The 15,558-nt window shown below is 40.2% G+C and overlaps 1 protein-coding gene across 2 annotated transcripts in view; it reads right to left on the minus strand.

Annotated features, from left to right (window-relative positions):
• The window catches only part of SYNE2 (spectrin repeat containing nuclear envelope protein 2), a 232,528-nt gene that overhangs the window by 27,675 nt on the left and 189,295 nt on the right, over positions 1-15,558 (minus strand). For both annotated transcript variants that reach the window (XM_075282716.1, XM_075282715.1), the window contains exons 88-97: positions 13,577-13,756; positions 12,977-13,111; positions 11,166-11,320; positions 9,144-9,291; positions 7,468-7,562; positions 6,898-7,132; positions 5,167-5,361; positions 4,762-4,887; positions 2,557-2,712; positions 19-177 (exon numbers count right to left, since the gene is read on the minus strand). In XM_075282716.1, the coding sequence (XP_075138817.1) occupies positions 19-177; positions 2,557-2,712; positions 4,762-4,887; positions 5,167-5,361; positions 6,898-7,132; positions 7,468-7,562; positions 9,144-9,291; positions 11,166-11,320; positions 12,977-13,111; positions 13,577-13,756 (1,584 nt within the window). The remainder of the gene's footprint in view (positions 1-18; positions 178-2,556; positions 2,713-4,761; positions 4,888-5,166; positions 5,362-6,897; positions 7,133-7,467; positions 7,563-9,143; positions 9,292-11,165; positions 11,321-12,976; positions 13,112-13,576; positions 13,757-15,558) is intronic.

Here is a 15,558-nt window from a genome sequence, read left to right on the forward strand (position 1 = left end):
CATGTATGCTCCATGTACCTTCTGTAGCTTCTCGATCATTTCCTCAATGTTGACATCACCAGTCTGCAAAACTTTACTTTCCATCTGTGTCAGCCAGTCGCAGAGTTCCTTGTTCTTTTCGTTGAATATGTTCCAGGCATTGAGACGGTCCTCAATCTCCTGTTTCCTCATAGAGACCTATATTGAAGGAGAAGTCAGTGTCCTTAGTGGCATTACACAAAAAGGCATTAAGGGTTAAGACAACCAGAAAATCTGTGTGGTTAGTGGCAGGATATGTGTGACCCTGACAAGAGATAATGAGTTAATCAATCCATTTAGGCTGTCTGTGACATTTATTAGATAATTGGAGGATGGGACACTTCTTGGCCAGAGCGGTAAAGTATCTTCTACCTTATGTGTGTGCTTGGCATCGGGTTATGCTAGTCAGTGCACTTGTATTATTGAAAGTTGCCCTTATGGGTAATCCAATATGGTGGCCATCAATAGAAAGTGATTCTTTTTTCACTGCCAATGGGAAAACTTAGTACAGACACAAGCCATGTGTAAAATTATGTCCTTGTGTTCAATTGTGTGGAGCAGATTTTCTGGTGCAGAATCCATTAGCAATATATTATAAAATACTCCATTAACTTTTAAGAAGGGTTATTGGTTATTTGATGCTGATTTTCTGTCAGTGTTTCCAATGGAGCACTTCATTCTCCAGTGGCAAAGCAACCTGGGTTGTAATACGCTATAACTACTGAGCTAGATACTGTATCATCCCCTTCTATACACGGACTGACCGCACATGCCTACAAGATAATCCCTATAACCAGCTTGCCTACATTTGCAGATACTGTAAATTCTTTATATCAGTGTACACAGAATACATATGATCTAACTGTGCTGAACACCCACAGCAATGTCTTACGATATGGCCACATGTAACAGGTGCTGAAGATGCCACAATGTGCAATTTTACCACAAATTGGCAGTCATCGACTATACGTGTTCATTATCCTGCAATTTTGTGGGTAAAACTGCCGTTTACGCGAAGATCATGCAGCCATTAACAATCTATCAAACCCAAAATGGTTTGTGGCAAAATCATATGTCGATGCAGTTTTTGGCCTCGAAGCACAACTAGATCCTTACAACGTCACACAAGAATCCATATGTATAAAAAATCTGTACAAAATTTAGATGAGTTTTCAACTCCATAGTATGTCTACTTTGTTGGCAATTTTCTACATGCACATGATTATAGTGTTCTGCAACCCAAAAATATGGATCTGTATTCTGCAAAATACAAGTCCGTATTGACAGTATGTCAACCATAATCATAGAGCAATAAAAATACATGTATGATGTGCCATAAATATGGTGAGAGACAGGACCTGCTCCATAGCTTACAGATGGTTTCTATGGTCCGGACAAGGTTCTTTAAAAACTTGGGACATGTATATGGGGCAATATCTGTAATTACTGAATCATAAATTATAAAGTGAACAACCATGGTCAGGTCCATGAGGCCTTAACCTATGCAAAACCTGTAAGGAACGACAGAAAGTATATGCACAATTTTTAAGAACATTTACTACCATGACACAACCTATACATGAGGCCCTAGCAGTTCTGAAAACATGTTAGACATATAAAAAAAAGCATAATATAGGGTATGTAAGATCAGTTTCTGATAACTATAATATGACCACATTTTTGCAGGTTCTGTGGTAATACAAGTTTGTTTTAGAAGATTTGCATGGGGGATGGGGAGGTCAGAGATGTTACAGTACTAATACACACATCAGAAACCGGTCTATAACTATATACATAAAGCCCATACAATACAGGGTGACAGCTTCAATAGTGACTGTCACACAGCAGGTTTAGACATCATTCAACTTTTATAAGATCTTTATGCAACTATGTAACTGATGTAACAATAAGATCAGGGGGAAAAAACAAACAAACAAAAGAAAAACATGCAAAAGTGTCAACCACTCGCCTAGATTTACCATTGTGGTTATGACTGGCATAAGCATGGAGCATCTTTGATGCAATGTATTGCATCTAGTTGGAAATAAAAATTTTCGACTTGCTAGACATGTGGGAATGGATTCTGAAAAAGGGGTGTGGTTTAAATATACACCAAATTTCTCATCCAGCATTAGCCACTGTGATAAATCTGGTGACCCCCTAAATTTACACTATTAGTAAGTCTGGTCCACGGTATCTAGCCCCAACATAGCACATAGACATGGGTGACTGTAAGACAGCGATCTCATACCAATATAGCAGTCAGATTTGTGGTTATTCAGCTCTAACAATCTTTGTTATCATTATTTCCATCTGAGCTTTTTTTTTTTTTTACATAGGACTGCAGGTAACGTTATACAAGAGTTACTATCAATACAAAGCCTCATAGACATCACTTCAGTCCTGCTACATATACAGAAGCACGCTTCTACAAACTTCACTAGTAAATGCACCAGAGTCAGCACAGACAGTAACACAGGGCTGTAACACAAACCCCAGGCAAACAGCTGAACTTAAACAGACAGCGCCTGGACTTACCCTGAGACACAGCTCTTCCCACTGCCGGTGTAAAGCCTCCACTTGGTTATTGAGTACAATCCCATCTTCTGCTATGATATACTGGGACAACTCCGACTTCATGTCATCCAGATCTTTCAAACTATCTCCCCACTCATCCAGGGCTTCCTCTAGCTCCTGCATTGAAACACAAGGGACAAGCCACACAGCTCAGCTCTGGCTTTTTGCAAAACCTGTTTAATCTTGTGATTGGTCAGTGGGGGGAAGGGAGGATAGGAAGGGGGCTGGGTGTTTATACATGCACAATAACTGTGGGACAATGCTAAGCCTCCCCTGTTGCTTGTTCTTCCATCCAAGGCCAACTGCAACAGGCTGCTGAGCCAACCTCATCTGGCACTGAAGGTGTTAAGTCGGAGAAGACTTGGGAACTATACAAGGAACAGGCTGGGAAGGAAGAACAGCAGGGATAACACTTCCGGATAGCATTGCTAGAGAGCTGCTAATTCCTAGCCATGTTATAGGCCTCGGCCATAGTTAGTGTTCTAGTGTGTAAAGATGCAGACCATGTGATTTAGAGTAGGGGGAATATATATACAAAAGCCGAAACTTTGGCACATTCAACCTCATAATGTATTTGGGTTTATTCACACATCACATTTTTTTCTGAGATTTTTCTGAAATCAGCAGAAATCTGGAATATCTTGGAAAAAAACTACAATTTTTTTTAATGACTTCTTTCTAGAGCTGAAAAATAGGCCAGGAAAGACAGGTGAAACGTGATAAAATATAAAGTGGCACAAAGAAAAACACCATTCCATTACGTGAAATACATGGAGTTTTTTTTAATGTTTTTTAAAAACTGCTGAAGGAAAAATGTGTACAGGTTTATTTAGACCAGCGCACAATGGCGTTTTTACTACTGTGAAGGCTGTCACCAGATTTATTAAGGCTGCACCAGATTTATTAAGAGGCTCTAAATAAGGGTGGGTTCGCACTACTGGTTTTAATGTCCGGTGCTGTCATCCCCCAGTGTCCTGATATACGTTTATAGTAAATCCGTGGAGTTGAGGTGTCTCTGCGCCAGTTCACATTGATCCCCATTCACTCTGACCACTTTTCTCAAAAGTGTCAAGCAGGATGGAAAAAGATTAAAGTGGCATATTTTTAGATGCAAATTAACGTTTCCAAAAATGTCCAGTTTTCTAGTGCAAAACTTAGATACATTTCTCCCATTGTTTGTAGGTATGAAGTGTTCATATGGAAACTGTGCTATGGGAACTGTATAGGTTCTGCATGCACCCCACAGGCTCCATTCACTCAAAAATTAACTTTACAACAATTTAGAAATCCGAGTTTAGGTTGAGGTCACACAATGCAAATGTGCATCACTATGATGTTTTTGCACCGGTTAACCTGCACTGGCTGAAGTCCATGGGCAAATTTCACTGCAATAATAAACTGCAGTTTTAAGACTTTTACACTACAGGTTTTATCCCTTGTTCACATCTGTGTTTGGTAATTTGTTCGGAGTCCGCATGGGGACCTTCCAAAAGGAATACCAAACGCATTGCCAAGTGGTGTGCAGTGAAAGCACATGGACCCCATAGACTATCCACATGGGACATGCAGACAGAAAAGTACTTCATGATCTACTTTCATGTCCGCATGGTTCGTGTGGGCAGCACTCGGAATGTTGTTTTTTTTTTATAGAAAATCTGATGTGGATCAAAGTTGTGTAATAAATCTAATATTGAATTCTGAGATAAAAAAAATAAATCTAATTTCTGATTCGATGAAGTCAAAGTTTTAACTTTTCCAGGGGAATTTATTACTACTTTTAGGGTAATATCTGATGTAAAAAAACCACCTCCCAATTCTTGGTGCACAATCTGTGCCAACAATTCTGAGTTTTTTTGCTATTTGCACCCAACACACCATATGAAAAATAGGCATATTGGTGACTTAGTGGGAGATGTGCTATAGAAATTTCAGTGGCTGAAAATCAGTTCATCAGAATGAAGCACATGTATTTCTGTAAGGTTCACTGAGATGAACTGTAGAGTCACAGAACTTAAGATTTGCATTGGGGTCCAGGAATTTTATGTCACACCTCTGATTCTCTTCATGTTGGGAGGGGGATCCTTCCTGACTCCGAATGTGGCAATTCTAATAAACTGTTATTTGTACAGTAAAAGTCAACTCATATCATTATTACAGGTTAATTACCTTTAGTGGCCCTTTAGCAATTTGCAGTTCCTCATGAAGCGTTGGCAGCGGTTCATCGACTCTCGCTTTCAGGTCATATAGCGTTTTTCTTTTATTCTCAATCTTCCTGTCAAAACTGTGCCTCTTCTACAGAAAAGAATGAAAATAACAATTTGGGATTATACTGTATCTGTGCTATTGTGATACACTGCATGTACAATAGGATAAGAAAAAACATGACTGCTTTTTTCCAAGGTTTCATCTACAGGTTGTGTGTGTTCTTGCACTTGAGCCACATTCACTTTAGCAGATCTGTGCTACAATGACAACCACAACCCAACCCATCTGATGCTGTTTTTGGAACAAAGCAGTCATTTATTATTTAATTTTGGACATCCCCTTTAATATCTGAATGAAACCACTCACCTGAGCAATCCCAGCAAATTGGGTAAGAATAGCCTGTAGCTGCTGCGTTGTGTTCTGCCACAGGTCCTGAAGCTGGTTCAGATCTCGTTGAAGGACCTCCTTAGATTCTGGCTCAGCGACAGACAATATGTCCTTACAATTGCTAAGAGTGGTATAGTAGCTTGGCTGCAATCTCTTGAGTTGTCTCTCCTTGTCCTGTTTGGGGAATTTTAGTATATTAGGCACAAACTGAAAATGCAATAAATATTATGTGGTGAAACAATGTAAATAGTAAGGTACATAAATTACCTAAAAACAAGAAAATACGTTTAAATTAGAGCGCAACATTCATTAAAATATAGTGGGAGTTATACCATGTTAAACCCCTATGTGCTCAAAGGGATTTTGAATGTGCGTAATGCATTGTTTCTTATAGGGTTGCCTGGTTTTTCCATAATAAATAATTTTAAGTTGATAACAGAGACGCCCTGTTCAGGATCCTCGCTTCTTGGCCTGATACTATCATATATTACTTTATGACCTACAGTATCTTGTCCTTATGCGACCACTGATTTGATTGGGCAATGTGTAATGCTTCATTTTCCCTCAATAGGATGTGTGTTTTTCTAAATCTTTAAGGGAGCATTCACACCATGTAAAGCGGTGTTGATTCTGAAACGTTAACTTGTGTCAGAGTCAGTGCTGCAAAACAGAATCCCACTGACTTCAATGGGTTCCATTTAGTGCGTGTGACACAATGAAATCAATGCATTAAAAAACCTCCCATTGATTTCAATGTGTTATGCGCGCTAAACAAAACCCATTGAAGTCAATGGGATTCTGTTTTGCAGTGCTGACTCTGAATCGTGTCAGAAACAATTGTGTCAGAATCAACGCCACATTACATCATGTGAACGGACCCTTAAGATCTTTATTTACATGTACACAGCAGAATAATCCATGCTTTAGAGAGTGGTCAAACTTTGATATATTTGATACATTTTGTCAATAATAAATGACATTTTTCTTGTTTGTCTCAAGATGATATAGGCCCTTCTTAAAAAGACATGCAGGACATTCTCTGCTACATCTCCATTACTGTCCTTCCTCTACCAAGGACGTACCACAGAGCAGGGGCAAGCCTTTGCCTCTTGCTATAGGGCTCTTTCAAAGATGGTGACCAGGTTGACTGCATCCCTTAGGGTAAGTTCACACGGGGTTTTTTGGTCAGGGTTTTGAGGCCGTATCGCCTTAAAATCCTGACCAAAAAGACGTCTCCCATTGAAATCAATGGGAGCTGGTCAGTTCTTTTTTCCTGGAGCAGTTTGTTCCGGCTCCTGGAAAAAGAAGTGAGATGCTCATTCTTTCAGGTGAATTCACCTCGCAACATTTACCTGAAGACACGCCCTCCAGACTAGGCCCATTCATTTGGGTCTAATCCGGAGCGGAGTGCGTGACTGGATGCCAGTATACTGCACCGGCATCCAGTCACAGTTTCCCGTATTTTGTACCGGAACCTGAGGCGGCCTCCACCTCAGGTTCCGGTCCAAAAACCCGGTGTGAACTTACCCTTGTTGTACTAGGATGAAGTGATCCTCTCCTCACAGTCGCTAAAACATTAGCAAACCTGTTACCTATTACTATTAAGTTCTCCTGTCCCAGGTTCCTAGGGGTGAAGTGTTGACCAGTGCCAGAACTGGCTCCATTTTAATCATTGCTATGAGACATATTACATTACCTGCAAGTACCTACCTTAAAGTCATACATCAGTTTTTCAGTGTTGGTTAAACTATGATATTTCTGTCGGTGGACACTAGATACAGCTTCTTGTATGTCATGTAGGTGCTGTTCCAGGCTTTGCTTGGAGACTCTGAAGTGCCACCACTGCTTGAGAAGACCACTGATCTCCTTCTTCTTCTGCTGCACCAGTCTGATCACGCTCTGCCACTTCTCTTTTAGGGACGTCAGCTTCAGAATAAGCTCATTTCTGAGGGATAACAAACAGTTTTTACATTGCTGTTCTTCCCCTCTGTAAAGGGCCACTGTCACATGTCTATTGTGCTGCATGTAAGAAATTGTACAATATAGCTCACAATTACCGGCAGATATGTATACTCATACAGTAAGTTACAAGTCGATGCAAAACATAAATAATTCAATACATAAATCAATAAAAATAATGTATGAGGTATTATGTATGCTAAGGGAGAACACGAGATAATAAACGCCTGGCTGCAAAAATCAAAGAATCCTTATTTACCCATAGAAAAAGAAATATAACTTGTATTGGAAGTAGCCATCTTATGGAGATATACTAGATACCTGTTTTGTTCATCTTCCAACTCCAAGACACTCAGTGCTTTAGTAACAAAAGAGGGTAAGATGTGCTCATTTATGGTGATTTCAGCTTGAAGCCTCTGAAAAAGAATGTATTCATTTATATAATATACAGTAATAGTGTATATATCGGTTTACTACTTGAGGTAGAGGACAGCACTTAAAGAGGACCTTTCGTGTCCTCGGGCACATGCGGTTTTATATACCGCAGAGGGGCGTTTCTCACCGCCTAGCCATGATGCTAAGCTGTAAGTCATCCATCGTCTAGTACTGTCTGACAACGGAGTTCCAGGGACAGATGAATAGATATTTTTTTATCTTTTACATATACACCAGTTGCTCTAAATCCTGGACTCTTAACACTGAATTTCTGCCTCACATCAGTCATTGGCTTCAGTTGTGACTTGCAATCTATTCATACACATAAAAGAAAATTTGCCTATGGTTTCACACAGAGTAATATTAATAATAATAACTTTACTTATACAGCGCCAGCATATTCCGTAGCACTTTACAAGTCAGAGGGTACACATGGAAAAAAAGACATTGCAGATGCAGATTTTTTTGAGCCAAAGCCAGAAGGGTTCCAGCAGGAAAGAGAAGTATAAGTGTTTCCTTTATTTATCCTATTCCTTTTGATTCCACTTTTGGCTTTAGCTTAAAAAAAAAAAAAAAAAGAAACCATCAAAAACTATCAAAATGCAGTGCGTGAAATCACATGTAAGTATGTTTATGGAGTGAGGGTAGAAACCAGAGGATCAAGATTATACTCATGCAAATCGAGGAAGGACATATGTATAAACTCCATGCAGATGTTGCTCAGGCTACAATTTCAGTACTTTGTTGACCAGTGCGCCTTGTTAACAGAGTAACCATTGCATCATCCTGTAAACCATATTATCTTTGTATCATTATAAGGCAAAAGGGTTTCTGGGATTATAACATTACTCCTTTGGATAAGTTATCAATATCAGAAAGGTGGGGTCCAACTCTCAGAACCTCCACTGACTATCTGTATGAAGAGGTTGCGGCATTCAGACGAGCAATGTGACCTATTGACCGCATACCAAGTACAGTACCATACATATTATAGCATCTCTGCTTGGTATTGCAACGCAGTCTCATTTATTTGAATGGGACTGAACTACTGTAAAGCAAGCATGTGACGAGGAAAGGCCTTAGAAGAGGAAACAGCACACACCTGAGCATCGCAGTCTGTTCAAAAGGAACGTGCCAATCTGAAACCGAAGATCTACTATAAGTCATATAAGGGTGGTTTCACACATACTGTTTTTTGAAAACATGCCACTAGTTCGGATTCTTCTGCTGGATCCACGTCTGGCTTGATCAAAAATAGCACTTTTGGCATTTTTCAAAAAAAACAGAGCTGGGTTGGACTGGCCCATCAAAACAACAGAAGTTCCTCTAGTGACCCCAGGAGAAGACATCCCCCTTTGTAACCAATCACTAGGATCTGTTACCAATGGGATAAGTTACAAACAAGCTGTTAGATGATATGTTCTGGGTGTACAATGATAACAGTAATGATTACACATACTCAATAATGGGAATACACATGGTCTACATAGACTGACAGCCCATCTGTGACATTCTGATGTTTCTCTGCCTGTACCGACTACTAGTTTCCTGACGCCATCTACCTCATAGATTTCTTGTTGCTTTCTCAGGGCTTCAAACGTTCCTGCGATTCCCTCTGTCAGATTGTCCTCCATCTTCTCCAGACACAATATCCAGGTCTCGTAATTCTGGATGAAGGTATTTTTTTCTAGCTCAATCATCCGATGTTGCCTGTTAATAAGATATTATGGCTGGTCAATTATTACCAATGTATTGGTCTTGACATGTGCTACAGCTCGAGGGGAACTCCCCAATATATAAAAGGGTTGTATATATTTTATAAAATACTTTTTTCTCCTCCTACATCTGCAAATGCTGTAATTTATCAATACTCCGTGTCAGCACTTGCCATAAAACGGAAATTGGCACTTGACCAAATTTTGTTTGAGGCTACACAAAGTCTACAAGAAATTTTGGGAGCCTTCAGGGACACTGATGGTACTCACAGTACGGCCCCACTCTATTACATGAATTGGATAATGGATACATATTAGTGTATTGCTCATCATATAATTCCATAATATCTAGGACTTGTTCGAAGGTGAAGATTTACATTTACTAAATCTAAATTTCCATTTTTTCAGTCATAGAAAGGAAATAAGTTCGGTCCTGGAAACAATATATTTTTATGTCACCAGAGCTTCATTCTACCATTAAGCTCAATTGCCTTTATTGCATGCAATCTCTAAAACCAAGCTGTGTCTGTGTGCAGAAAGTGCTGTAATAGCAAACATTCTCTATTCTGAGCTGCAGGAACCAAACAGGGTCATTCCTAAGAGCTATAGAGGACGGTAATAGAATACATACAAAGAGTTCATACTCAAGTGTTCTGGACAATTCAGGTGACTTAGAAGTCACAAGTTTGTTGGAAAGTTCTATCTGCTCTTTGCTACTTTATCAAATGCAACATACAACTGAGATAAACAACAATTTTGGGCCAAATATAGCCTTACCGGAAAAAGGCACTCGAGAATCTTACACAGGTCAAATGAATGGGACATTTATCGGGACTGGACATTTCAATGAACATTTGTTGTCAATCATTGCCTACTCTTTGGCTGCATTTACATGCTCTAATCATCTAATGTAGGGTATAAACAAAGGGTTAATTTCTATACAGTCTGCATAAACCATATGATCACGAAACAAACATATACTGATACGTATTTGTCGGGAGATCATTGGCTCCTTTACATGGCCCAAGATAGTTTCCAATAATTGGTCCAAAAACCCTTCCATGTGAAAGGCTTTTAGTAGTTACAGTGGTAAGTCATATTGTCATCTGTCTTCAGGAATCATCAGCAGAGCATGAGTGCTATCTAAGGCAAATACTTATATGGCCATCACTATGTCATCATCACCTAGTGAGTACTCTATAGCATCCTGCACATAGGTGAATATAGACTGTAAAAACTGGTCTGCACATCTATATATTTATATATTACAGTAAAGGATAGTTGAGAGGCTCTAATACACTGTTGAGCAGCCTCTAGCCTGGATATCGGTTGAGATACAGTTGGGCATGGACGTATCCAGCTTCAGTAAGTTATCCTGCAGCATGTGTCCACAAATGCAGCTGGGCCTATAGATATTGCACGCTCACAGGTTGCTGAAGCTGGTGTCCTTGCTGGTTCCATAAATGCTCGATCAGTAATAAATCTTGCAACCAGGTAGATCAAGGAAGTGTTACAATCTGGCAGAGACATTCCTTGAAAACTTTTGCTGTGCAAAGTTAAGAATCAATCTGCTGAAAAAAGTTAGTTGACCACCCTGACATAAGAGGCAACACATGTGGCTGGAGGATGTCCTATCTATATTTCATTACTGAAGACCCCTGCAGAAACCTTCATATCTAATTGTAAAGAGAAGGCTCCTTGACAGCACTTTAAGTGACAGGTGCTGAACTGCAGTACCAGATACAGTGCATTCAGGAAGGAAAACTGCAGACATTCTCTTTCTAAAGAAAATGATCTTTTGTGAAAAGAACAAAAATGACATCTCTCCATGCATAAAATTTTATATAATGACCACATTTCAGCACTGACCTGCAATCTTCCAGAGCTGTTGCTATTGTTTTAGCCCACATTCGATTCAGATTCTGCAGTGACATCTGAGTATGATCATCAAGGGGAAGTGTGAACATGTCCTCATGCAGACGCTCCACATCAGAGGTCAATTCACTGAGCTCCAGGAGATGCTTCTATACAACAGACACATAAAATTATGAAGGATACTTAAGGGGGGTTTTCTGGGACATTGACAGACTGTCCTTATCAAATGTTTGATTGGTGAGGTCCAACTTCTGGGACCCTTGATGACCTGTGCATAGAAGGGGCTAGGGAGCTTGTGTCTTCAATGTTTACTCTTACACTTGTGCCTAGTGCTGCAGCTTATATAGCCACTAACTTTTCAGATAACTTATGTTAGGTTCACACTAGCATTCAGGAGACTCTCTCACAGATTACACTTAGCAGTACAAGCAGGACTTTGGGTCCGCCTATTTCAGTATAACATTGGCGGAAACCAAGTGGAAACCCAGTGGGCCCCATTATAGCCTATGAGGTCCGAGGGATCCCTCAGGTAACCGCTTTTTTAGGTGGACATGGTTTCCGTGTTTCAGGTCCCAATGTGGACCAGAAGGATGGAAACCAAGCGCTACTGTGAACCAAGCCTTAGTCTCATTTCATAGAGCATGTGATTCTGGACCAAAACGTAATACACTGTTATTAAAAATATGGTTTCTGCATAAAAAACGTCTTGCATATCTCAGTAAGGGTAAGGGACAGTCCTTTTCTCTTTTGATACGGTGAATGGAGGGGGAAATGGTTGATTCTGTTCACGGCCTGCACAGGCAAGTCTGCAAACTGTTGCTGTGTGCAAAAGACTGAGGATCCTGCAAATCTCACAGCTTACAATATAAGAAAAGTTGTCTATGTACTTGTATGTACTTCTGGCTACTTGTGTGATTCCAAATGGGATATTAGTCCCAGCCAGCAAGCATCTTTACTAACTGTGCTCATAGGCTGGGTTCACATGATGTATTTTGGCTCGTAATTTGGCAAGTAGACGCCACGGGAGCTTTTGCGGGCCGTATACGCTCTCATTGATTTCAACGGGAGCCGGGACCGTATACGTGGCGCTATTTTGCTATTTTGAAATCAATGGGAGCGTATACAGCCCGCAAAAGCTCCTGCGGCGTCTACGTGCCAAATTACGAGCCAAAATACATTGTGTGAACCCAGCCTTAGATAGTTCTTGTTTCTTGTGTTTTATCTGCTTGGCTGCATGTATTTGCCCTGTACTTACAGTCCACTGTTCCTGGATCTCCTATATTAGGGCCACTTGGGCTTTTCTCTTGGGTATTTGTTTGAATTGTACAGTTACTCCTGACAGAATGACAGAACATTATCAGTAATGGATTGGGGAGGGGGGCAAACTTCTCCTTATTGTACACGCCCGCTGGCTGAGAGACACATGCAAACTGTGTTTCAGCCATAATTTGATTATTAACAGCAACCAAACATGATATATGAAGGCTTATACATAACAGACTGCCTATCAGGAGCTTGGCCTGCACATATCTGAACTTTTATTGATAACCCAGGTACCCTTTAAATGGAACTAAATAGGGCAAGTTGCAATACAATTCACAGCGGTCATATGGGATGTGCCTGTATAAACAATGAATGGGATAAGTCACTTGCAAGGATGTCATGACCTCATTATTGTGCTCATTGACGGGTCCCAGAGGTCTGACCCCTCACCGATCCCAAAGTAAATCCCAAAGTGCCATTGAACCCTTTATAATATTAATCTCTGTATTTGTGACATTTCCTACTAATCCATACACATTTACCTTGATCACTTCTGATCTCTCCTCCTTCTCTTGCTCAGTATGATATACATGGCTGACAACATCGGCTGAAGACTTGATGCGTGACTGGAGTTTATCTAGGTCACTCCTGAAGGATTCAACTTCATTCTGAATGAACTAGAAATACAGATAAATACATCAAGGATCCGTTCCAAGTACTTTAGTAAACAGGAACGCTTTCATAATACATCCAATCTAATGCTTAGCTAAAAATATAGATGGTGCTATTTTCGGGAAAAATATCCATTTATGAGTATTTCACTTAGCTTTGGGAACTTGTTTTCATAAATCCTGCAACCACTTCTGCCTAGAAGACTGTCATCTTTTAAGCTATTATATGAGCAACCCCATATCTATTATACAATACTGCATTTATTATATCTCCATAAACTAGATAACCCGACATCTAACAGCCAAGATCAGCTCGGGTCCAAAATAAGCTGAAATTCTTTGCAGGATTGAGATCTGCAAATTTCACTTATACTAGCTGGTGCAGACGGTTCTGCTTCTTCTTTAATATCTGTCACTGTAGGATATGTTTTGTGCCTTTAAGTGGACAACAAAAAAAAAAATTGCTAATACCTTCAGCTCTGCGGCCTTTGAAGATACTCTTCTCTCCAAGAGGGCTATTCTGTGTGAAGTGTTCTGTCTCTCCGACTGAATGACATCTGTGGCCGCAGGATTTTGTCGCAACACCTTGTCTGATAGCTCAGAAACCTGCAGGTTGTGTGCCCTGAGTGCCTGCACATTTTGTTCCAGTGCCTGAACCAAACAAATACAAAACAGCCATGATTTTAATCAGAAGGAACAGAGAGAAAGCTAATAATTTCATCTCATCTTCAGTAGCAATGCATTTCCCAGAAACGAGAATCCATAAAAAGGATAAACCGCACCAGATTATAGGAAAGTAATGCCCCAGGGCTTTTACCATTGTCTCCCTGTGCCTCTGATACATGCCTTGGAAACCCAGGAACAGGGCTCTGCTGTTTAGTAAATGTGTGAATATTATTAGGACCCTGCAGTTTTGTTATTTTGGCATTGGGGAGATGTTATTTTGTGTATTATATGACATTGCTTATTGTATTATTTGGACAATACATGTTACTCACACAAGGCTTCCTTTCTTTGCAAAAAAACAGAGTGGGGTCCCCCAGAATTGGGCCCAGGGACCTCCACAGAGTAGACCAGCTGCTGAAGGTTCAATGCATAAATCCATATGGATAGCAATAATAGCAATGATTTCATGTGACTGATGTTGCTCTATTCACTTATTTATGCCTTAATATTACATATTATAATGGTACCCACAAAACAGCTGATTGGTTGCTTCTGGCATTTGCCAGTTTGGGAACTGTTTATATAGAGCGGCTCCCCATTCTGGCTTGTGGTGGAGGATACCAAAATGTCTCCTACAGTGGCGTAACTAAAGTCTTGTGAGCCCCGATGCAATCTTTGTCCGGGGCCCCCTACCTCACCCCTACAGTGAATTCTTGATAGTGATGGTTACAGATGATAAGGAGTTTAATCCACCTTAGTGTGGTTAGAGTAATCTGTGGGGCTCCTTGGCTTGGAGATGGAAGCTGCAATCTCAGTACTGATGCCAGTGCTTATGGGGCCCCTAAGGCTCCTGGGCCCCAGTGCAACTGCACCCTCTGCACCCCCTCAAGTTACGCCACTGGTCTCCTAACTAGACAAACTTGTAAGTCACTCAGGACTAGAAAATTTGTGATGAGACTTGTGCAAGCTACTATTGTGGACACCAAGAGCACAGCTATATCTACAGATTGTCATTTATTTCATGGGCATATATATATATATATATATATATATATATATATATATATATATATATATAAAAATATATATTTATTTTAAATCATAGCAAGCCCTATTTCTGTTTTTTGGATTTTTTGCCTTTTTTACATTCACTTCAATGGAGAAAACAATATTAATATTATGGGCACATTTCTGAAACTGTCTAAGGCCAAGGCCCCATGTAGCAGGCCGGAGCAAAAAAGCGCTGCAAAGAAGACTGTGGCAGAAACGCATCATGTTTTTTCCTGCATTGTTTTTCACATACATATAAGGAAAATGCCATTGTTTTTGTAGGTATAATTGACATTTCAGCTTTTCTGCTGCAGAATTCTTTCTTCAATGTGTGGATGGGATTAGCCAGAATGCACTTTGCAGGGACTGTAAAACGTTGCGTTTTTTTTGCTATGCAGGAGTAAAATGGAGTCTGTCCCTTGAAGTCAGATTCATTATCATGGGTATCTGACGTTGTGTGACATCTGGGTATTACAGCTGTGAGTTAATTTTAGAAGCTAGAATGATGGGCACAAAAAACCCACGGCACAGATTACAGATGATGATTGAGGCTTTCAGGGAAACGAATGTCTGAGACTGAGCTGACCTGGTCTAGATCTGCCAGCTGCCGAGGCTTAGATGAGATTGTAAACAAGAGACCAGTCTGCAGCGGCCATGTCAGTGGGAATACATGACGGGAATTATTCTGCTACCTCCACAGAGATTTACGGGAATGTGAATAAAGCTTGAGACTCTAA

Source organism: Leptodactylus fuscus, chromosome 7 (genome assembly GCF_031893055.1).
Source record: "Leptodactylus fuscus isolate aLepFus1 chromosome 7, aLepFus1.hap2, whole genome shotgun sequence".
NCBI classification, from domain to species: Eukaryota; Metazoa; Chordata; class Amphibia; order Anura; family Leptodactylidae; genus Leptodactylus; species Leptodactylus fuscus.